This window comes from Chrysemys picta, chromosome 1 (genome assembly GCF_011386835.1).
Source record: "Chrysemys picta bellii isolate R12L10 chromosome 1, ASM1138683v2, whole genome shotgun sequence".
In the NCBI taxonomy this organism is placed as follows: Eukaryota; Metazoa; Chordata; order Testudines; family Emydidae; genus Chrysemys; species Chrysemys picta.
The window spans coordinates 275,455,731-275,480,852 of NC_088791.1; the positions used below are offsets into that span (position 1 = coordinate 275,455,731).

Sequence of the window (25,122 nt, forward strand, 5' to 3'; positions counted from 1 at the left end):
TAGCTTAAACCAGTCAGAACCGGTTTTTCCCGCCAAATCCAACCCTCAGCATTCCATCACCTCAGAAGCATTCCATCACCTCAGAACTCTTCCCGCCAAAAAGGCTTTATAAGGTCTTGTTCAGCGCCTGTGCGGGGCTGTCCATTCCAGCGACAGTTCGTACACGGTCGGGTCTTCGCAGAGCTCCAGAGCTGAGATCGAAGAACAACATCTATCCCGTAGTGTGTTTGAGGAAGAGGAGTCCTGTCATCATCATTCCTATATCCTGCATCTCCTGGTGTCCATCATCCCAGAGGGTCTCCTCGCCAGCGACGAAAACCATCAGTCGTCTGGACTCCCCAGTGTTCCTCCTCAAGGACTCTAAATCAGTCCAAGAGTTGTAGGTCCTGGGCATCACGCCTGTACGTGACATCTGCTGCATCAGAGCAATAGGAGAAAGGTTTCCGTGTTGGGGTATTGTTTATTGTTTTGTAGAATCCCACGGGAGGGTTTATGGGCCTGAGCTTCAAGCTCTCAGTCAGTCACTGATCCACTATTTTACTGATTTATGGTTTTGCTGTTTCACTGTTATTCTTGTATTTCTCCCCCCCATTTTCCCTAGTTTCTCTGTACCTTTTATCCCTAATACACTTACCTTTATTTGCACCATATTATCTTGTCTTTTCTTTATTTTATTATATTTTATGGGTAGCTAAGACCACCGGTGACAGACACGGAAGGGAGCCGAGTCTGCAGCCTCTGAGAAAAGGGGCTTTCCCTGTTATATCTTCCCTCTACCATCTCTCTAGTATTTCCTTTGAAGCGTTACCTTCTTCCCCTTGAGGTAACATTTCTGGCGACCGCGGCAGGACTCTCTTGGGGATTAGTTACCCCATTAGAGTCTTGTTATGCTTTAGCTTGTTTATTTGTGACAGTGACTGTGACGGTCCAATTGACTCGGGGAGGGAATTCGTGTGGAATTGGAACTGTGCCTACTTCCCCCCCTACGGAAGCATGATCCGAGGGAAGGTATAGTGTCCGGGTGAGAGCCCCCCTTCCATTACTCCCTGGGTGAGGGACGGAATTTATTCCGCCCTGGGAAATCCTGTTATTGGCAATAAGGGTTGCAGGGACGCCTGGACCCCTTGCCCAGAAGCAGGTAGCGTTGGCTAGTAGGCCCCATACTAGCACCGCTAGTGTCCGGTTGCTAATAACCGAACACGGAGTGGTACCGGGCCCCAAAAGGGTTGCCACTCTTTCTTTTGGCAAGGCAACAGTTAGTAGGGGAGCGGCTGTGGCCTTCTCCCGAAAATTTAGGTTGCCTTTGCCTAGGCCTTAGAGCCGCAGCTGGAAGCGGTCTCTTTTCTAAGGTCTCTCTATTTTCAAACGGTGTAATCTTTTTCCTTGGATTGGGTAAGCAATCTATAACCCAGCAGCAGAAGATGGATCAAGTTTTCAGCCTCCAAGGATGGACGTCCCAGACAAATAAAAACTCAGTGGACTTTAGTGTGGATTTATTTGGAAAGGGCAAAAATCCTTGGAAGAAGGAGTCAATGGCAGGGGTTGATTCCTTGGACAAGTTTTCCACCTTATGGGCTCGGTATTCCACCTGTAAACCTACCCCTAACAAGAAAGCACGAAAATGTGCTCTCATATACGGCTTGGCTATGGTCAGCCGAGAACTGAATTCACAAGTGTCACTGCTTAAACAACAGACAGAGCAAGTACTTGTTGAGAAGCAGCAGCTAAAACAACAAGGTGAAAGGCAGGCTGCCGAAGAGCAACTGGCAACTGCCAAAATAAATAGCCTGACCTTACAGGTTTCCCAGCTCGAACAACAGCTGAGGAATCTTAATACGAGGGTTACAGATGCAGAAACTGCTGCTGAAATAAAAGGCAGAGAACTTCAGGAATCGCAGGCAGTAGTGCGCCAGCTCCTGAAGGAAGCCCATAATGTTAATTTAGGGTCTGTCAATCATGTGGCTTGCAATCGCCGCATTGACAAGCTGCAGAAGCAGCTACAATTGGCCAAGGGTGTTATGAGTGCCATTGAAATGAATCCTTTGGCAGCTTTTAAGTCCGAATTTCAAGAGTCAAGTTCCGACTCAGAAACTGAGGACTCACCACCAGGTCCCTCAGTGGGTAAAAGATTGGAACCCTCAGCACCTCACAGTAGTGAGGAGGCCATGTTGGTAGACAGGGGATGCCCGTTGGCCCCTATTGTAACCACTGTAACCCAATATGATAACAACAGACCCCCAACTGTGAAACATGAAACTAGGGCTTTGACCCCGGAACAAACTAGAGCTTTGGGAAAGCAAATGGGAATTTGTAATAAGGAAACGGTATTGAACTGGCTGGCAAAATTATCAGCAACACCTAATGTCAGCCAGGAGGATATGGTAGCACTCTTAAGGGAATGCATGTCAGCTGAGGATTTTGCAGTATTACCATATGGCATCATGGTGGATACCAATACTGAACAACATACCATATATAAGTGTGTTTTTAAATTGTATTTTCCTTATGACAACCTACTGGGTAAAGCATATGCTGAAAAGCAAATGCCAGAGGAACGACCAGAAAGGTATATGATGCGAAAAAAATTGTTGTTCTGGTTAGCTGGTTTGGGAGTCAACCGTGGAGGGGTTATTGATTATGACGTACCTGAATTAAGAGAATTATATGTACAAGGTTTAACACCTAATATCCGGTTGGGAATGGGTCCTGTGGTTGCTCGTGTTACACCTATGGCTGAATTAGAAGGCAGGGCTAGAGAGGTTTACGAGTTACAACAGCTAGCCTACCCTGGTGGAGGAGCTAAGAAAAGGGTGGCAGCTTTCAATAACAAAACCTCTACCGATAAAAGCCAAGGCAAAACTCCAATGCAGCAACAATATAAACCCCCAGAATTTACAAACAAAATGTTCAGTGGCTCTGCTGAGGAAATGAAAATCATGAAAAAGGTGCTATTAAAAAGACTCAGCAAATATGAATCATGGGACAGTCTAGTGAAGCAGAGGTTATCAGCAGAGGACATGTTCCTGAAATTAGCACAATATGAAACATCACAAGGCTCAGCAAGTAAGAACTCTAATGCTCCTATAGCATCCACCTCACTCCAACTTAATTGAGGTGGCCGGGCTTCCCAAGCCCCTGGGTTTGTGGCCCCCCTAGTTAACGACTACTGGGGTAGACCCACTGTAGAAATTCAATTAAAGGGAAGTTTCGGTAGCATTAAACAAAAGGCATTGGTAGACACCGGGGCATCTACCAGCCTACTTTGCACAAAAGCAAATTCAATCATCAGGAATATTCCAGTTAAGGATATTAAATCTCTTCAGTCATACAATGGAAAGGAAAGTACTATACCTTTCACTGATTTTATTACTTGTTCTGTAGGACATCTGTCAACCCAAGCTTCCTTCGGTTTACAACAATTAGACGGAAGTGGCATCTTGGGAATAGATCTATTAAGGAAATTACAGATAGTGGTGGACTTACCAAATAACATATTGTGTCAAGTGAAAGATGAAGAGGCGGGTCTTATAATTCCAGCAGCCCATAGGATATATGCGTTTAAGACGCCAGATAAACTGATTCTTCCTGAATGGGAAGAGGACATCAAACTGATTACCCAGAAACATCTCATGGTTTTCGCTCCAACTAAACTCAGTTGTGGAAAAGTAGAGGCTTCTGTGAAGGTAGAAGGACCAGACCCCAAACCACTAAGACAGTATAAGTATTCCATCGAGGCAAAGGAGGGAATTAAACCAACCATCGATGCACTTTTAGAGCAAGGAGTGCTAATCCAATGCCAAAGCATATGCAATTCGCCTATTTGGCCTGTTAGGAAGGCAGATAATAAATCATGGAGACTTACTGTTGATTATAGAGGGTTAAATCATGTTACCCCAAGACTAGCTCCTGTAGTGGCAAAATTCCCTGAGGTGATGGCTTTAATCACAGAAGGTGCCTGTTGGTTTTCTGTATTGGACATTTCAAATGCATTCTTTTCAATACCTCTCCACCCTTCTTCGTTTTACAAGTTTGCTTTTACTTTTGATGACCGACAGCTAACCTTCACCAGGGTCCCACAAGGCTATCATAACGCCCCAAGTCTGTGCCATCGGTTGGTGGCCGCCCTGTGGAAGAATCTGACTTATTCCAGCAACATCATAAGTTACGTAGATGACATCCTAATTGCCACACAGACCAGAGAAGATAATTGTGCTGCTTTAGATGAGGTTCTGGAAGCATTGAAAAAAGCTGGATTCTTAATCAATCCTAGCAAGGCTCAGTTGGTCCAGCAGCAAGTGACTTACTTGGGAGTTCAGCTTGGACCCACAGGCAGAAAACCGGATATTTCGAGAATAGAACTCATATCTAAGCTGCCTGCCCCGACAGATGTAAGCACTTTACGATCATTCCTTGGATTGGTTGGATTTTCAAGGGATTTTATCGAAAACTATAGCGAAAAGGCCAGACCTCTCTATAAACTTTTAAGGAAAAATCAAAAATGGACTTGGGGAACTGAAGAGCAGCAAGCAGTGATAGACCTGAAACAAGCCTTGATGACTGCACCGGCACTTGCATACCCTCAAATCAACCAGCCCTTCCATCTACAACTGGCAACAACCAAGACGGCGATTAGTGCAATATTATTACAACAGAGTGGATCCTCCTTAAAACCAGTGGCATATGGATCTAAGGTCCTTTCAGAAGTAGAAAAACAGTATACAACGTGCGAAAAGGAAGTACTTGCATTAGTTTGGGCCATCTCCCATTGGGAGTATTTAATAGGAATGGCCCCTATTGTACTAAAAACCACCCATACACCAGTGCAATATGTCATATCAGGTAAAGCTAATGCAGGGCGAGTCAGCCACCCTAGACTTGCCAATTGGACACTTGCCCTCCTGAATAAAGAGGTACAAGTAGAGAAGATCAACACACCTATTTCTGCACCTTTCGCACTTTGCCCGCCAATAACTGAGGAAATATATATAAATAATCATGATTGTCCTCTACCTAACATCAAAATTCCAGAAATTGTATCCCCCTTTAAACTTGAATCATGCTATGAAAATGCAAAAGCCAGTAACAGAGAATTATGGGTAGTCGATGGCAGTAGCCTTTTTAAAGATGGGAAGGCTGCTACCGGATATGCAGCACTTCATGTCGCTTCGGACAAGATCTATCAAGGAACCGTGTCATACCATTCTGCACAAGCGGCTGAAGTTGTGGCAATCATAGTGGCTTTAGAAAATGCTGAATCGACTGCCAATATCACCATCTGTACAGACTCTGATTGGGCTATGAGAGCCTTGTTAGACTGGATGATAGTATGGAAACAGCGGGATATGAAATCCGCAGATAATCATCCGGTGGCATATGCTGGCTATCTCATGCATGCATGGAACTTAGCAGAAGCTAGGAGGGGAGATACTTATCTATTCAAAGTAAGAGCACACAGAAGGAATCAGGCAGAGATATCCATATTAAACAGCAAAGTGGATAAGTTAGCAAAGCAAGCAGCGGTAATGGGACCTGAAACAAGATGGGACAAGGTAGAAGCTAATATAAGTGCAAATAAACCTGTGGACCATACAGATCATCAAGATATAGTACAATTGCAAGAACAAGATCCTGAAATTAAGAAGCTGCTAAAAGATGGAAAACACAAAACATACCTCATCACTCGACATACATCTGGACTAATTATGGCAACAAAAGACAATTATGAAAATACTGATAACGATACCTTGATTCCACTATTAGTGATTCCAAACATATTGCGAAGAGAGTTAATCCAACTGGCTCATCAACAAGGACACTTTGGACTCCAAAAGACTCTACAAAGGCTAGCTACGGTAGGATGGTGGCCTGAGATAATCCGAGATACTGAGCACTTTATTAACAACTGTTTAAGATGCGCCCACAATAATCCTGATATAAGGATAAAAAAGGGACCTCTACTTCATCAACCGGTAGATGGCCCATGGATTCGAGTGCAGATAGACTTTATTGGACCCTTACCTAGAACTAACCGAGGAAATGTATACTGCCTGGTAGTAATAGATCCATTTACCAAGTGGATAGAAGGGTACCCAACTAGGAATTGCACTGCAGGTGCGACAGTAAAATTGCTGTTAGAAAATACGTTCAGTCGATTCGGACTACCTCGAATTATTGATTCCGATCAAGGCACGCACTTTACCGGAGAATTAACTAAACAATTGTGTATAGCCTTAGGAATACGCCAAAGATTTCATGTAGCTGGTCACCCACAAGCTTCTGGGTTAGTAGAAAGATCAAACCGCACTTTAAAGACTGCACTAAGGAAGGTAATTGATTCATCAGGAAAGAATTGGGACAGACATCTACCTCTCATCCTGATGGCAATCAGATCCACAGTGAGCGTCCATGGATTCACTCCATATGAAGCACTTTTCGGAAGACCTATGGTAACGCCTGAGCAATGGTGGATGCCAGGAGGGGTACCACCGGACGAGTATAAACCTAGAATGGTGACGGACAATTACATAAAATCAGTGTTAAATACCATATCAGAAGTGCAAAGGGCAGTGGCGGTTAATTTAAAAGGAAATATTCATAAGATGGATCAAAGACTGAATAACAATTTAAAACATTTAGAGTGGAACATAGGGGATCAAGTTCTCTTTAAGTATTTTTCTGAAAAGAACCATCCATTAAGTCCAAGATGGGTTGGACCAGTAACTATCATCAATAAAGCCAGTCCAACAACTTATCAACTAGAATTGAAGACCGGAAAACGTAAAGTACAAAAGTGGTTCCATAGCTCACAATTAAAATTATGGAAAGGAAACATCTGTACTAATCCACCTAGAACAGAAAGTAATAGAACAAGTGATGAAAAACCACCATAAGGATCAACTAATTGTCTTGTTTTCATCCACAGGATGCCGAACAAAGGAAATATGAAGACTACTGGAAAATTTCTGATGTACATAGTTATAACTTGGTTAAGTTTATGGACCTGTAGAAGTTTAATAATTAAGAAAAATGAATACTGGATATGTAAGACATACAGAAAAATATCTTTCATGTATGACCAAGGGAAGGAATTGGAAACACAAAAGGAAAATGAGGAATATGTCAATGAAAGAACCAACACTCAAATGGAAGGAATGGCACCACCTGAAGCTCCTACAAAGCCATTTCCAGAGGATATTTACAGACGCCGGAGGAAACGGGATTTACCACCAACTTTCAATGTAACTCTGAAAGGAAGTAAATTCTTTCCTGTCAAGATGAACGAATATTTAGAATGTCAGGTTAACCCACAAATAATATATCGATGGAGGAATAAAATCCCACCAAATACAAGAAGACGTCAAATACAAAGAAAACAACAAGAAAGCTCTACAAAAAGTAGTACAACAACGGTACCTCGAGCGACTACTAAAAAACCAGTTAATGTTTTCAGAATTGGCTATCACGGAAGAGGGAAAAGAGAGGCAAACGATCATAAAAATTGGGAATGGGTAACCCTTAGAGCTTATAAGGTCATGGAACGTTGCTACCTAGATGTTTTTGAGTATGCTCAGAATCAGTCGGTTATATTACCTGATACTGTTACCACCCACAACCCAGTACAGCGTTTTGGACCTATACGTCCAGGATATGGTTGTACGTGGAGTATGCCTGAAGTGATGTTTGACAACTGCCATAAAGACCTTTATCAATGTGTATCATTTGACATCTTATCTCCTTCTTTAGTTAAACCCGGAAAATTGAACATATCCATAAAAATGTACCATCAACAAACCCATATAGATTTTGTAAATATTTCCATAAAACCTCCTAATCAGAATACTACCATATTAAGATTAACCTGTAATTCCTCTTTGTTGGGCTATAACATTTCATTGAAACAACATACTACCTCAAGATATTGTATATCGGACAATGATATAAATAAATTCAGGGAATTGTGTGTAATTAATTATACTATAAATGTTATGGTCAATCATTCTGGAATATGGACTGTGAGAGGCCCGCTGGAGTTTGAATATACAAAGGAAATACATGTGGTAACGCCACCTCCCATTTATCATGTAGGACCACTAACCATTAAAAAGGACGTAACCAGAACTTTAATGATAGATCCTCAATATTCAATCAAAAGGATTATCATGCCTCTACAATTATCTATAGCATCAGTATATAATCAATGTACCCTATATACAGAGCCACTTTTAGTAGGATGGAGAGCCTGGGTTCAAGGAGTACTCCCTCCTTCTTCCAACTCATCTACTAGGCAGAAACGTGATTTAGTGGCAAAGGTGCTAGGGGGAATTGGAGCTGGATTAAGCGTATTAAATACAGTAGACCAACAAATACTAGCAAATCGAATTGGTCAGGTAGGTCATGATGCCGCCTCCCTTGCCGAACCATTGACTTCTGCATTTCACGCTCTAGGAACTACAACATTTGACATCACTAAAATTCTTCCATATTGGCTTAAAATTCAAGAGCAAGACCACCTGCGAATACTGGGAGCATTAGATATTCTCCAATCTAATATCTCAGAAGCCCTAGCATGTGTAGAAGCTCAGCAATGGTTGATAACGGTAGCCAAGGCTATCATCAGAGATGGTTTTAACCAGCAGTTACCTTTGGAATTGAAGAAAATCATCTACGAGGACGCCAATGATTTTGAGAAAATACATCACCAATGGTGGCAATTATTGACGTTCACTTACTTCCAGCACAATGATACGATCATGGCCTTGATTCTTACTTTAAAATCAGCTAATCAAGAAACCATATATCCTCTTGTTGCTTTGGGGATATATGCTAACCAGTCCCTACTAGTCCCTATAGAAGAACATAAATGGGTACATGTTAACGCTAATAATTCGTACGTCCCTATAAATCTGCAAGCATGCGTCTATCAACCCAACTTGGGATATACCTGCACTACCCAAGTGTGGGAGGAGGATTCCACGTGTCTAGACCCTGTAGAGGGAACTTGCTCTTATGAAGTGTTTCACCATTCCCTCAGTAAAGCCTCTGCCATAGTACAAGTGAATTCTGGTTGTTTTTGTATCCGAAGTTTATGTCCATATTTCTTAGTTAATAATTTGTATAAAGTTAATAATTCAGGAATAGGAAATTTATGTATATGTAAGGTCATACAGTTAATGGGTTGTGATATCAATGTATCTGTACATAATGTATATATCAAAGAAATGTTCAATGAATATAAATTGTACAATACGTTGACACCCATCCATGTTGGAGCAAATCTGGAGGTTATTCAAAAGTTGTTACACCATGAAAAATTGGCTCAGTATTTGAATAATTTGAAATTGGAAGGAAGTAAAACTATTCTCACTGTGCAACATTCTATCTCCAAGATTAAACAAATTACAAAAAAGATTAAGGATGAAACCACCTCTGCTCATTGGTGGGAATCTATCCTGTATACCGACATGGGAAGTATAAGATCAATGTGGTATATTCTTCTACATCCAGTTGTGGTTGTTTTAATTATTCAATTCATTCTAATTGTGTACATGGTTATGTTAACTGTGTTAATATGTAAACATAAGAAAGCAAGGAGAAAGTATAAACAAGTTCCTTTCAATATTTCTGGTTGGAATGCTCTGTAAATATTTATCATATGCATTGTTGTAATTCATGTTATTAATGTTTGATGTTGTATTAAATTGTTTGGAACCTTTTGTCCATAGTTAAGGAAAAAGGTCCCAAGGAGGGGATATGTTAGATGAAATGTACTGTTTCACTTAGCTATTAATAAGATGTTTTTAAAATACTGAAGTGAATCACTGACTTTAAAACTGAAATTCAAAATGGAGTACATGAACTCTAACTTTGAACTCCATCTCTGAGAGGGGACTTATTTTGCTACACAGACTCTAGCTTAAACCAGTCAGAACCGGTTTTTCCCGCCAAATCCAACCCTCAGCATTCCATCACCTCAGAAGCATTCCATCACCTCAGAACTCTTCCCGCCAAAAAGGCTTTATAAGGTCTTGTTCAGCGCCTGTGCGGGGCTGTCCATTCCAGCGACAGTTCGTACACGGTCGGGTCTTCGCAGAGCTCCAGAGCTGAGATCGAAGAACAACATCTATCCCGTAGTGTGTTTGAGGAAGAGGAGTCCTGTCATCATCATTCCTATATCCTGCATCTCCTGGTGTCCATCATCCCAGAGGGTCTCCTCGCCAGCGACGAAAACCATCAGTCGTCTGGACTCCCCAGTGTTCCTCCTCAAGGACTCTAAATCAGTCCAAGAGTTGTAGGTCCTGGGCATCACGCCTGTACGTGACATCTGCTGCATCAGAGCAATAGGAGAAAGGTTTCCGTGTTGGGGTATTGTTTATTGTTTTGTAGAATCCCACGGGAGGGTTTATGGGCCTGAGCTTCAAGCTCTCAGTCAGTCACTGATCCACTATTTTACTGATTTATGGTTTTGCTGTTTCACTGTTATTCTTGTATTTCTCCCCCCCATTTTCCCTAGTTTCTCTGTACCTTTTATCCCTAATACACTTACCTTTATTTGCACCATATTATCTTGTCTTTTCTTTATTTTATTATATTTTATGGGTAGCTAAGACCACCGGTGACAGACACGGAAGGGAGCCGAGTCTGCAGCCTCTGAGAAAAGGGGCTTTCCCTGTTATATCTTCCCTCTACCATCTCTCTAGTATTTCCTTTGAAGCGTTACCTTCTTCCCCTTGAGGTAACATTTTGATCTCTGAATTAACAGAATACAGCTATAGAGAGGAACTGTTTGGTTACATTGTTAACCTCTTAACAATATACATGTAAACACACAAGACATCTACTAATATGTCACTAAAGGTTGAATCAGGGTCAATTAGCCTGCAAGTTGCTTAAACCTTTTTGGCCCAGCATCACAAGAGTAATTATCTCTGCATCTTTCAGATCCTGGGGTACATGGCTTTCTTCCCAACAGGTGCTGAGAAGCGCATAGATGTGACTTGCAAGCTTCCTACCTCCGGAGCTCCTAAAGGCAGCAGGGGATCCGGTCATGCCTGTTGTTTTCCCAGGTGTAATCTCTTTGATAGCCTTCTCTACACCTTCAAGAGTTGGTATTTGGTCCAGCTTCTACATTGTGGGAAGCTGGTGATTATTGCTTTGGTGAAAGTATCATCAAGGTGCCAGGCCTAGACTGGGGAATGGCAACTAAGGGCAAGTCTACACTCCAGCCTAAGTCAACATAACTTACGTCGAGGGATGTGAAACACTCTCACACGCACACACAGTCAAGCGACAAGTTTTGTGCTGTCCACACCAGCGCTATGTCGGCGGGAGACGCTCTCCTGTCGGCATACTGCATTTTCACCAGATGTACAGCTGCATCAGTGCAGCTGAGCCGATGTAGCAGTGTACATGTAAATTCGCCCTAAGGCAGTGTCACAGATAATGACATCCTTTGAGTAGAGGTCTTTGTAATGCTCAGTCCATCAGTCAAGTAATTTTTGCCTGTCAGTTAATATGGTACCATCTTTCGCTTTCAAGTTTGCGGTCTTTTTACAAGATGAACCAAGGGCCTCTTTAATTCCATTATAGGTAGCACAATGGTCTCCTATTTCAAAGCAGATCTGAATCTTTCTGCACAGGTCTTGCCAATACTGCTGGGCACTTTCTTTGGTGGTTTTCTGAACCTCAGCCTTAGCCTCTTTAAACTTGAGAGTTCTGGTCTTAGGTGGTTGTTGAAGTAAAGTTAGGTGAGTTTGCTTTTTCTTTTCTATAAGTGGGAGCAGCAGATGTTCAGATGCTGCAAACCAATCAAGATATTTTTTCTTTGTTGTGCCAAAGACATCCTTGGCAGCAGCCACTGTCTTATTCTTAAAATTTTCCCACAAGATGTCAAAATCAGGTGGATCATTTTCAAAAACAAGCTTGTGCGCAGATTGAAACTTTGCACAAGTATCAGAATCCTTCATGTTAGTGATGTTGAGGCAAGGTTTACCTTTTCGCTTTGCATAATAGATCTTTTTAAGATGCAGTTGGAGCTTGGCCCCAAAAAGAGCATGATCCTTGTCACGATCAGCACTATGCATTGATCAAACATGCAATACTTGGCAAATGTTTCTGTGATGGATGAGGTCAAGCTGATGCCAATGTGCTGAGTGAGGGTGCCTCTATGTGACCTTTCTGCGGCTGCTGCCACCTGCCAGCAAAATAGGTGTTCAAGACTATCCCCTCACAAGAGGCACAAAGCTCAAGGACAGCTGGCCACAGTTGAGGCTATCTGTGCTGTATTGACTAATGATGTGTCCCCTGTGCTCCCAATCCTTATCCATGGGGCCGAGTCTGTCCCCAGAAAAAACATTCTTAATTATTTGTTCCAGCTGAGAATAAAACTAATCTTTTTGCTATTTGGCCATAAATGGACAGAAGAGACAGGTTCTTGAGTTTGTGTTTGTATCCAGCTGCACGATCCTCTCCTTGATAGGTGAGGAGGGGCACATGCACTGAGGACAGACTTCTTGACAGTACATCCAACATCATGTATCCTTGATTCATTGTCAGGTTTCCCAGATGAATAGAAGTGATAATTTCTCTGATTCAATTTCTGAAAGCCTTGTCTCACTGTGGGCTGCAATATCAATGTTCAATTGATGTAGTTCTCTATCAGTTATGGCTGTTTTCTGAAGTTCAGAATCTTCCAGTTCTAGCCTGCAAGCACTGATTAGTTTAGAGCCTGGAAAGAAGTTGGAAGGGAGCTTTTTTAACTCACCATTCCTCGTGTCTTCCCCAGATTGGGGCAAGCAGGCCACCCCTAAATAGGGCTGGTTGTAGATCTGAGCCACAGCCGAACACCTGGGTCCTTCTCCACCTAAATGAGCAACTGTTGAACACGGATCCCCGACGCATACGCCTAGACAAAACAAAGAAGGAAGGGGTTGCTATAGGCCCTCCATCTTCTCTCTTGGCAAGAATTATAGAATTCCAATTGCAAGACAAAGGACAAGGCCTGCTGCAGTTTCTAGCCGGAACACTGCTCTGAGTTGAAGAAAGCACCCACCTTATTGCATCCGCAGCTGCACCTTGTCTTTGGATGGGTATGGTCCCAATAGAGTGGATACCGTTGGCCAACAAAATTCAGGCTCATCTGCTTTTCTGGGGACATTTCCTTCCCCCAGGCGTTCTACTACTCAACCTATAGGCACGCCTCTGCCTGAAGTAGGGTGACTAGATAGCAACTGTAAAAAATCGGGATGGGGTGGGGGGTAATAGGAGCCTATATAAGAAAAAGACCCAAAAATCGGGACTGTCCCTATAAAATCGGGACATCTGGTCACCCTAGCCTGAAGCTGTTGGAGCTTCTCCTGGAGAGACAGGTTTATTAAGTGGTACCTGTCACTCACCATTGCATCACTAGCTGCACCATCTAAACATTCAATGGTGAAGCCCAGGAAAGGGCCTGGCTAGATGCTAAAAGATGTGTAAAAGAATGAAGTTGAGATGAGAGAGGACTGGCTTTGAAAACTGAAACTTTATGGTAGCTGGATTAAAGGTTGAGAACTTAATTATCTCAAAAGTATTAACGTTTATGTAAATATATATAAGTTTATAAAGAATTTAGCACTAAAAATAAATTGGGTGGATCAAAATAACCAAATCTAACATTGCATTAAGCAAGTCAACCAAATGAAACATTAAACCAAATAGCTTTACATAAGTGGGCAGTAACAGTAATAAAAAGAGAAATCTCTGGCTATTTTACAGGTGCTGTACCGAGAGAGAGAGAGAGAGAGACACACACACACACTCTCTCTCGAATAAACCCCAGTATTTCAGTCTCAAGTTTCACATATTTTTAGTTTTCCTCATGTCTTCACCATCTGTTTTAAAGAAACATTCCATAAAACTGGAGCATGTCCTTAGGAGACGAAAGGCACACCCTATCTATAATTGTGTCTAAAATACAAAATGCTATTTTGTTGGGAAAACCAGTAAACAATAATGATTTGCAGTTTCTGCTTTCCCAATTGAAAAACCTTCTTGCTTCTTGGAGGTATGATTTGCTGCTGCTGCTGCTGCTTGGAGGAGGCATCTTTTCCAATCTCAGCCACTTTTGGAATTATATTTTAACAATGAGATTCATATGTTGTTAGATTCATATGTCATTTGCAAATTTAACATGATTAATTTGGTCTTGAATAGGGACTGGGAGTAGCTGGCTCACTACAAAAGCAATTTCCCTATTCCTGGTATTGACACATACTCATCAATTAGTGGGAGTGGACCACATCCACTCTGAATTGGCCTTGTTAACACTGGTTTTCCACTTGTAAGGTAACTCCCTTCTCTTCATGTGTCAGTATATTTATGCTTGCATCTGTAATTTCACTCCATGCATCTGAAGAAGTGGGGTTTTTTACCCACGAAAACTGATGCCCAAATAAATCTGTTAGTCTTTAAGGTGCCACCGGACTCCTCGTTTTTGTGGATCCAGACTAACACAGTTACGCCTCTGATATATGTTATTAGCACTGCCTTCTCCCTTTCTGATTAGCTGTAGTTCTGTTCAATATTGTTTCATGGTTCCCTTGTATTCCCCTCTAGCTGTATTAATTTGTTGTCTCCTGTCTTATAGACTCCAAACTCTTTGTGGCAGGGGCTGTTTTTTGTTCTGTTTGTACAGTGCCTAGCACAAAGGGGTCCTTGACTAGGGCTCCTAGCCACTATAGTAATGCAAATAATAAATAATAATCCACTGCTCAATGTGTGTTACATGTCCTTGAGTCACAGAGGATGTAAGGCTGTTGAATTCCCCAGCACTAAAGACTGCTTCTTCAGCTCAAGTTGTAAACACTTTAGCTTTCAGCTCCAGAAGTTCCTGGTTCAAGCAACTGTGTTGGTCAAGATGATAACCATTACACTATATTACTATGAACTAACTAGGGCTTGAAGCTATTGCTATTTGATGCCACAAATGTGTACAAAAGGAAATAGTCAAGAAAAATATTTCAGTGTCATGAACATGGGTGGTATGGGATTGAAAAGGAATTGTCCATATGTGTCTTCAAGTAAAAAATAATAATAAACATTTGCAGTAGGTGGCAAATTTGACATCAAAAGAGGTATCATTATAACAAGAAAATTAAGCCTAAAAAATCCAACACCCGCAAAAATGAAAATAAGAAAAAAAATATGAAAACCTGAAAAATCACTCAACAGTGAGATGCTACTGTATTATGTACCGTTCTTTACTGGCTGAGTTCGTTTTTGCAGCAAAATATTTTTCTTACTGTGTGGGATGTGCAAAGGAAAGTCTTACAACAATACTGCAAACAAAACAATTAGTCGCATTAATGGGGAGGGGGGGAGGACTGTTCAGGCACAAGGAGATAGTTAGCACGGCCCTGATCCATAAGGGCTCAGAATCCTCCCGCATTGGGGCTTGAATCTAATTATACTTTTTCTATCGCTCTCCATGTTTTCGGTTCCAGTATTGGAAATAGAGATCCAGATTTTAAAGCCTATACATCTTTTTATAATCTTTCTCTTCTATTCCCTGCAACTTCTCAGATCTGCTCTGTTCCCTCACAGCTCAGCTCCTTCCCCCTCCTACTGATCTCTTCCCTGTCCCTCCCTTCCCATCCTGCTCCTGTGGGTTTCAGGGAAGCCGAGCCTCGCTAGAGCTGAGCGAACAGTACAGCGCTGGTAAGAGGCAGCAGCTTCTCCTTCCTGGTGGGTATGTGCAGGCCCTTCTCACATGCTCATTGGGCTGCCCGCGGAGCGCGAGCATGTGCAGAAGCAGGAAGGGCGCGCTCGGAGCCGGAGCGGAGCCTGCTCTTACACCTGGCGGGGCTGGCGGAAGCGCAGCGCCAGGAGGCGGCGGCGGGGTGGGAGTGGACAGGCCACGTTTGGTTTTGTTTTGACTCTGGGGCGGGCGAGTTCCCGCCTCCTTGGCTGGGGTTGCAAGTGGAGAGCCCCGGCTGGAGCGTAGCTCCCTCCCTCCGCTGCCAGAGCCACTAGGAAGAGGGAGAATTAGTCTCCTCCCTTCCCCTGCGCTCGCACTGGTGCTGACCCCGCATGGCTGGGGAGGGAGGCGGAGGCTTTGTACCAGCCAGGCGGTGGCGGCGGGACAGCAGCGAGAAACAGCGTTTGCTTGCTCGCTCGCGTCGCTGCCTGCAGAGCGAGTCTCGCCGGGGACCTTGCAGCAGCAGCCGCAGCCCAGGCGGGGCGGAGGGGGTGTGACAGCCCCGAGCTCAGGCTTAGGAAGGCTGAGGGGCAGTAGCAGCTCCCGCGAGTGCAACGGGGGGAAGCCGAGCAGGATGCACGGTTAGGGGGTCCCCGCTCCCCGGATCAGCTGTGCCTGCCTAGGCCCCTCTGACTGCACCTGGGGGCCGCTCTCCCTTTGCCCGGGTCAGCGTCTGGAGGCTGTTCCGCAGCACGTTGCACCCCCCGGCTGCTGCCTGGGGACTTACCATGGAGAAGAAGGGCCAGGACGAGCCGCTCCCTCATCCCTTGGAGCCGGAGCCGCAGCCTCAGGCCGGGGGGAGGGCGATGGGGGAGAAGCGCTTCAAGCTGTGGTATGTGGGTTGGTCCTGCCTGGACAGACGGACCACGCTGCCCATGCTCCCCTGGCTGATGGCCGAGATCCGCAGGCGCAGCCAGAGGCAGGACCCTGGCGGACCCCTGGGTAGCTCGGTGCCCGCCCGGGAGGTGCTGCTGCTCCTGGGCTCCCCGAACCTCCGCTGCGTCCCCGCCACCTCCAGCGGCAGCCCGGGCAGCGCCAACCCGGCCGTCTTCATCTTCGAGCACAAGGCGCAGCACATCTCCCGCTTCATCCACAACAGCCACGACCTCACCTACTTCGCCTACCTGATCAAGGCGCAGCCCGACAACCCCGAGTCGCAGGTGGCCTGCCACGTGTTCCGGGCCACTGACCCCAACCAGGCAAGTGCTGGGGCTGCCCAGAGTAGGAGGCTTCTCGGGGGACAATAGGGTGATGGGAACGTAGGTGATATATAGATTTCCCCCCTCCCAGTGGTGGTGGTGGGGAATAAAGAGGCTGCTCTTCAGAGACTATAGACATGGGGATACTTCAGGGGCCACTAGTATATGGGCACTTGGATTGTTGAAGAGGATAATAGAGAAAAGGAGGGTATGGAGATGGCTTCTTTGCAAAGTGCTTTGAGATCTAGGCAGTGGTATTATGAGTGGTGTTCCTGGGGTCAATAGAGGGGACTGGGAAAAGGGAGGTTTTCCAGGGGGCTGTGGGTAGAGGGTCTCTTCAAAGGCTTTGGTGTCTAAAGTGGAAAGAATATCAGACTGTTCACAAAAGCTTCTGGTTAACTCTGCGTTTTGGTGTGTGTGAATCATAGTGCAGGTTCTTACACCAAGCTCACCCTGGGGGGTATTAATACAGAGATGAGCAGTAGGCTTCATAATGTTGTGGGTGGTTGGGAGAACACTTTGTATCTACTTTATTCCATAATGTACTGCATGCTCATGAGCTAGTTCAGGGCTTCTCAACCTTTTCATAATGAGGATATACAGAGAGTGTACCATCTCCACCTTTTCCTTCTCTTGGACCACCTGGTCTCATTCATGATCACATAACATCATTGTGGTAACCACAGCAATTGCTTCTGAAGAGAAGTAAAAATATTTAATGTATTAAATTGTCCTTAATGTGGCATAGCCATTAGAAACAAGCCGAATAGCCACCATAAACCCCAACAGGGCCATATTTCACTTTCAAGTCATGGTAAGGACACCTGGCTGTGCCAGGCACATTCAGGAGTGTTCTAAAAGAAGTTATATCTGGGAGGGAACATTGTTGAATGGGTGCCAACTGAAAAAGCTAGCGAAAAGTATGTATTTTTGCAGGCTCTGTAGGCAGGGCCGGTGCAAGGAAGTTTTGCGCGAACCTTCCACCTTGTGCCCCCCTCTCACCCAGCTAACCCCATCCCCCGGCAGCAGCTAACCCAGCCTGCCACCCGGGGAGCCCTCCACCCCCTCCTGCCTGGGGAGCCCCCCCCCCAGCAGCTAATCCCACCCCCGCGTCAGCTAACCCCACCTGGGGAGACGCCCCCCGAAAGCTAACCCCGCCTGGGGAGTCCGCCCCAGCTCACCTCCACTCCACCTCCTCGCCTGAGCAGGCTTTTAGGCGCCCCCAACCACTAGGCGCCCTAGGCGGCCGCCTAGTTTGCCTAAATGGTTGCACCGGCCCTGTCTGTAGGAGGCTTTGGTGGTTGCATCTAATGCACAGAGGACTCCTTTCTACTGGCTATGCTGATCATGTGGGGAACAGCAACCTTGATGAGCAGGGCCAATAATTATGTTAATATGGTAATGGCAGGAAAGCAGTCTTTCAGTGATAGTATTTTATTTGAGCAACATGAGCAGCTCCCCCAGAGATTTACACAGATATATGGGGGTGGAGGGAATATGACTGGTTATATGCACTAGAATCTATCAAAGTCATTTAATCAACACATCTAGATTTACTGAACAGATTATTTTGAGGTGAAGGGAGCAAGGGGGTGAGAGAAAGAAGAGTGTAAAACAACTGACTGCCAAGGTTCTAGAATACTAACTTGGGTTTCAGCAAATTCAGTGCTCAAGATTAAAGTAGTTAATGTGGAGTAGTGTAGGTGTATACATGATACTAATGCATATACAGGGCTTGATGCAGCACACATCGGAGTCAACAGAAAGATTCCCTTTGACTTGAGTGAATGCTAAATCAGAATCATTAAGTGCCTCTCCTATATAGGTCCATGCTGGTCCTATTATTACAGGGACAGAGGGGAAATAACGGGGACAGAAGGGGGTTGTAAAATATCCATTCAGTATTTTTCCTTGTATCTGTGGATCTTATTTCTTTCATTCTCATTTTGGATGCTACTTTTTATTGATCATTCTGTATAGATTCTCCACTGCCCTCCACAGAAGAAAACACAGAATTAAATAAATAAATAAATAAATATTTATATATTTAAGCAAAGCACTCTTACTTTAGGGAATTAGAATGGATACTTTGGGAGGAAGTTATTAACAGAAACAAGTTTTACTATAAAACACCTATTCACTTTTGACAATGTATCATCTTAAGATATATCCTAGAAGTAAGATTTTTTTTATAAGTTATCACTTAATGAAAAATAACTCATTGGAGTTGGAGGTTACTTAGTATTGGGATTGAAGACAAAGAATAAAACTAACTGGCATAGATGCAGGGCCAGCCTTATGATTTGTGGGATCCAAGCACGTTAATGGCTTCAGTCTGCCGTGACAGAGATCAGGCAGAAAGCTGTCTCCCTCCCCAGTTCTGTTGCCAGTGGGAGAGATTGGGCTAACATGTTATTTGCCAAGTGTGTGCAGGTCTTAAACAGTTAACCTTTAGCTCTGAGTGAACAGAATGAGGTGTGAGTTGCTGACCTGGAAAAGCACAGTGTTCCTCCTAGAATTACAAGTTCTACAATTGAGAAACTGCAAGGATATTATCAGAAGATGGTAGAATATACAACCACAGTTCCCTGGAGTAGTTGAGCTGTGTGGTATTTATGGTGTATGTTACCTTAAACAGTTTTTTATGCTCCTGTTTCAAGACTTCTTTGCTTTTGCGGTAAATGTTTGACTGTTAGTGGGAACAACAGGTCAAGTTACTTTGGAGTGGAGGAAGGGAGTCAGAGTGTAGTGTAGTCTTTCCACTAGTGTAGTCAAGTAACCAATTTTCTATGAACGGTAAAGGTAAAATAGTAATTTTTGACTTTCAAGAGGGCAGTGCTTAGTATTGTAGTTAAGACCAAACAATGACAGATCTGGGAACAGAACATTGAAGCTAGTGGCTCTCAGCCTGTTGCTCAGTCCACTAGTTAGACCATGCAGCCTCTCTGAGGTGCAGGCACACACCCCCATGTTGTAACAAACAGCTGTCACTCACAGTAGAATGTTCAAAAGAGTGTATATTTGAATACATAGCCTTTTTAGATTTTTCACCTGCACCAATGGTCCAGAAATTCCACACAAACAAATTAAATTTCAGGGTGCACAATCACATGTTAACGTTTTTTGTTTGTTTTTGTTTTTTTGCCAGTTTCACCCAGTTCTGGCAGTGAAGTTTTTTTTTTTTCCCCAACTCACAGAATCCCATTTCAGAAGTACAGTACCACTAGTACAATTTCTTTCTTTCCCCTTCCTTTTATTTTTGTAACAAATGTTGCCATAAGCACCTGTTCCATAAAGGCCAGTTCTATACTGCAGCAGAGATCTGGCAAGGTTATTTACACTGTTGAAAATTTAAAGATAGATCTTGAAAAATGTCACTGGGTGTCATTTGAAACACCTACTAGTCTTAGGCAGATCTGAAAAATAGGGGGGTGGAGGGAGGGCTCTACCTGGATTCGGGGATAGTACTCTAGCAAGAAGCCTAGTCCAGAAGTTCTTTGCTGTCAGCATGATAGTGAATACTGAGATTTTTACAGGGTTTCTGTCCCTGGCCTCTGTGCAGGGTCTCAGTATTTTGCTCTCGGGCTGCTGGAAATGGGAGGGGGAAGAGTCCCAGAACTTTCTGATTGATGGGCTTGGGATGGAAAAAATCTGCTGCTCTTCTCTTCTCTTTCAGAAGAGCTGCAGTGCTTGCTACTGCTCATAACTTTCCAAAGCAACAGCTGACTGAAATAGACTAGGATTCTTGTTCATTTCAATGCTGGCTACTGAATAGCAGAGTTGTTAGTTTCACACAGCTTTCACTTGGGAATAATTTAGGAGGCATGGAGTCTGAGTATTTAAGATGACAGCACTGTCTCACTTTATATTTAGAATGTTTTCTTCGCAACTACTGAAACTAGAAGCTTTCAAAAAAACAAAATGAATGGAATCTAGAATCTGCAGAAATTGATGGTTTAACCCCTACTTCCCTCTTTTCATTATCTAGGAAAACCTCACATTGATCAGCAAAGTTTTCAAGCCCCACCTGAGCTCATAAAATGAAATATACAAAGCAGGCACATTTGTTTTAGATGTGGAGTCTGAATATAAATCTTAATGGTATATGACAATCATCTTAAATTTCCTAAGTCACATACTTCTTCCTTAGGAAAAGGTTCAGGGTCTGATTTGCTATTTCACATGATGAAGTAGAACTCTCATTTTCTTCATGAAACATGAACCGGTAACTTGTATAGTACCAAATACAATTGATTTGTAAACAATCTGATTGTTATGATTGATAGTTATTAGTGAAGAGTTTTGCACAACAATGGCGTTCCTTCTTAGACAAGTACTTAGCTGACATTTTTAAAAATGTTACCATACATTTTAGGTTTCATTTAAAAATCCTTGTGAAGAGTGATCAAAGTGTGCACCTCTCCAGCATTTCAAATATAACCCAAGGACCATATCAGCTGGGAAGAAGGAAATTTTCCATTGTACAGCCCTCTGTATAGTGTAGCGTGATCAGTAGCTTCAGTGTTCTGTTGCTGCTGTGAGTTAATGGGAGTAGACTGGCCTAAGGCAAAGCAGAAATAATGGAGCATTTTGCCTATAAAGTAAGGGTGAGATAAGAACTATAGTGGGTAGGCTGGCAAAGTCAGGAGCCTAAGGCAGCCAACTTGTAACCCAGACCCTTGCTCTGTAATCGCTGTACAGGCTGTAGATAAAATGGTAGACCACTTCAGATGTATGTTAGTTGTCTGATAGAATTAAAAAAAAAAAAAAAAAAAAGGCACTGCACTAGAACAATTCTGTAGGATGGCCCATGCTGAGAAACTAAATGTCAGGACAAAACCTTTGCTTTTATCTTAACCCCAGGAGGCCTTTACCCTGACCTTTCTTATCAAAACAAATAAACATGAAGCTGTAATTATATTGGAAAATGACCCTTAAATTTAGAATTTTTTTGTATGTTGTCACTTTGATTTCTGTATCCTCGCCTTAAAACATCCTATGGCTTGCATCAAAGCAAATACCTGGAAAGTAAGTTCACATCAAGTGAGACTGAATGTTGCACAGGTTAGTATTAATGTTGAGTTTTGGAAGCTGGATTTAGATTTTGTACACATGACAAACAGGTTGTTCTTGGCTTTGAAGGGCTCTTCCTGAAGTAAGATGTATAGTTGAACTGTTGAGTAGACTGTGAGAAGCCACATAGGCTTTGTCTGCAGCGGGGAGTTGTAATTCCCAGCTCTTGCAGATGTACACATGCTAGTTCTGCTTGAGCTAGAGCACTAAAAATTAGCAGTGTGGCCGTGGTGGCATGGGCAGTGGACTGGGACAGGTGCCTAAGTACCACCCTATCTGAGATGATAGGCACATACTCAGGTGGCTAGTCTGAGCTGCATCTCCCAGGCTGCCATGGTCACACTGCTATTTTTTAGCACACTATCTCAAGTAGAGCTAGAGCTTGTATGCCTGTCTGGGAATTACACCTTCCAGCTGCATTGTCAACACACCCAGAGTGTGCTTGGGACAGGGGTTGGGGGAAAGAAGAGGGCTGTCATACTAATGGGGTGGCCTCCCTGGTGCTCCTCACCCTAACTTTGCTTTCACTGACAAAATTGGAAGGGTTTTTTTCAGGTGTGTTGGGTTCGGGGAAGATGCAAGAAGAGAAGTTGAGAACTTTTACTACAAAACATGAACACTGGAGGCTTATGGCAGAGTGAAAAATTGTTCTGTTGCCAGACAACATTTTGATTGCAGCCTGTCAAAAATAAAAAAGCATGTGTTTAACTAGAGAGAGCGCCTCAGTTGTAGAGTGAAGTGACAGTCTGGTGGCAAACTATTTTTATGTTTGGGAAAAAAAGGTTTGGTTAAGATTTTCAATATTGGAACATAAAGTTAGGCTTCTGAATCCATATTTATGTATCTGCTTGACTTTCAAAAGTATTGAATTAATTACTTTTGAAAATCGCACAGATGCCTACATATGGATTTAGGAGTCCAGTTTTAGAGTCTTATGGCTAAAGATCGTGGCCTTAGACACCTTTTGTCATTGACAGAAAAATGGGGGAAATACCAAAAAGGTGGTTAAACAAAATATTTAAAAATCCTCACATAAGATCCCAGCTGCTCCTACTGCTATCTAACCTGGTATGTCTACTGACAGCTTGCGCAAGAAAGGAAAATGTTTAAAGCCAGCTCCCCTCTGCTGCCGTCATCAGTTGTCATTTTCCCCTCTCCAATTCCTCACTAACATCTAATTGTCAGTTGGAAGGGAAGGAGGGTCACTGAAAAGAAGACTTCTTATATTTAAAAAGGCAAAAAGGGATAACATCATAGGTAAGACTTGGTAGAATGATCAAATGCTCCTGGAAGGTGTTTAAAGGTAATATAAATTACTAGAAAATAGAGCCATATGAAGAAAGATAGTGTAGGTTCATTAGCTCTGTGTACACTATTATTTGGCCTCCTCCTGAGGAGGAGGCTCCATCTACACTGGCTCTTTTTTTTTTTTTTTTTTTTTTTTTTTTTACACATTAGAAGACCTCTTCAGTTTAAAGGAATATTTTGTAGCAAGATTTGGCCAATCTGTGCAGATGGGGCAAAGTGTTTAAAAAACTTGTACTGGCATAGGTAACAGCCTGGATTTAAATATGGTAAAAATCTGTCTGAAATGCCACTGGCCAGTGGTCACTAAAGGGTATGAAAGAGGGTATATTTCATTACCCACCATCCCTGCAGAATCTGAGCATGACCTCTTAACTTCCTCTACAGCTCCCTCATCCCACCACCCTACTTGCACATCTGTTGGCCCTAGCAGATAGAGTAGCTTCTAGTGCATGCTATTTATACTTATTTCCCTTTTTCCCCTTTTTCATATACAGTACTTGTTTCCATTTTCCTCTCCTGTGGTTCCCCCCGCCCTCCCCATTTTATCTTTATGTAAAGTGGTGAATTCTGCCAAGTGAGGAGTGGCTCATTAGATGCAATCTGTTATGATCACTGCTTTGGGCTGCCAAAGAAGACTTGATCATACTGAATTATTTTGCATGGTTTGACAGTTATCTCATAGCACTGCTCCTGGTCAAGCTGCTGTTTTGTCACTTCTGATATTCATTGAAGTTCAGAAACAAGGAAGAAAGGTAACGTTATTATCCTGCTGCAAGATGGCTTTTCATTTGTCTTATGTACAACATATGGCTTCACCTGTCTTCATTTATTGTATTGTTCTGAAACCGCTTTAGAGAACATGAATACTGGTGAAGATGGTTGATCTACACAGGGAATAAGTAATGTAGTGTTTTTTAAGAGTAGTCTCAGTTATCTGAATTAACTTCATACTACACAAAAGGTAAAATGAAATGAGTCATTTTTCTTTTCTATTTAGGTTCTTATACCACACTCCTTCCCTTAGTGTCCCATACAAATAATAGATACAGCAGAAGCATATTGCAGTAGTGCCTGGAGACCCCAACCAAGATAGGGGCCCCATAATGCTAAGTATTGTACAGTGGTGTACACTACTTTAACTGATGCAACAAAGGACAAATGAAAGAATTAAAATCAGTGGATGCAGGGCCTCTCAACTTTAAGTACCATGTTCAAATCTTGCCTAGTAACCAAAAATCATTCCACACTTCAGCTTGTTGGTGCTGTATGAAATAAATTGGTAGCTTTAGCCCACTTCCTAATGCCAAAGTGTCTTCATTGCAGCTAATTCCTTGGTTGCTTTGGCATAGTGTCCATGATATGATTTCTCTTTATTTATTAAAAAAAAAAAAAAAAAGCTAGTTTAGACCTAGCTTTGGTAATGATCCCTCCTGGTCTGTATTAGGGAACGTTGGAAGGGTAGTTTGGTAAAGGCTTCGTTGTTCTGCCCATACTGTATCTGGTGAAGATAAATAAGACTTCAGTCTTTAGGGCTGGTTATTTGGCACTTTTCATAAGCACTAAATTAATTTTAAATAGTCGTGAAAGAAAAACCTCACTGAGTTATAGACCAGTATGAAAAAAATCTACAAGCTGCTACTTTAGGTAAAACTGGAATATTAAAAAAAGAATTCTGCTCTCCACCCCGGGTATGGCTTCAAGGCTTCCTTTTTTTGGTTACTTTATTTAACAGTGGGTTTTATTTTCTAGCCATGCAATTTGTTTCTATCTGACCAACCAACTTCATGCTAAGTAAAAAATGAAACAAAC

General features: G+C 42.9%; 1 protein-coding gene across 3 annotated transcripts in view; it reads left to right on the forward strand.

Moving 5' to 3' along the window:
• The first annotated feature begins 15,836 nt into the window (after positions 1-15,836).
• Positions 15,837-25,122, forward strand: part of TBC1D4 (TBC1 domain family member 4) — a 156,269-nt gene continuing 146,983 nt past the window's right edge. The window contains exon 1 of one of the 3 annotated variants that reach the window (XM_065581108.1): positions 15,837-16,932. In XM_065581108.1, the coding sequence (XP_065437180.1) occupies positions 16,462-16,932 (471 nt within the window). In that variant the 5' untranslated portion in view covers positions 15,837-16,461. The remainder of the gene's footprint in view (positions 16,933-25,122) is intronic. The other 2 variants (XM_005283186.5, XM_005283184.5) reach the window with 2 other exon arrangements.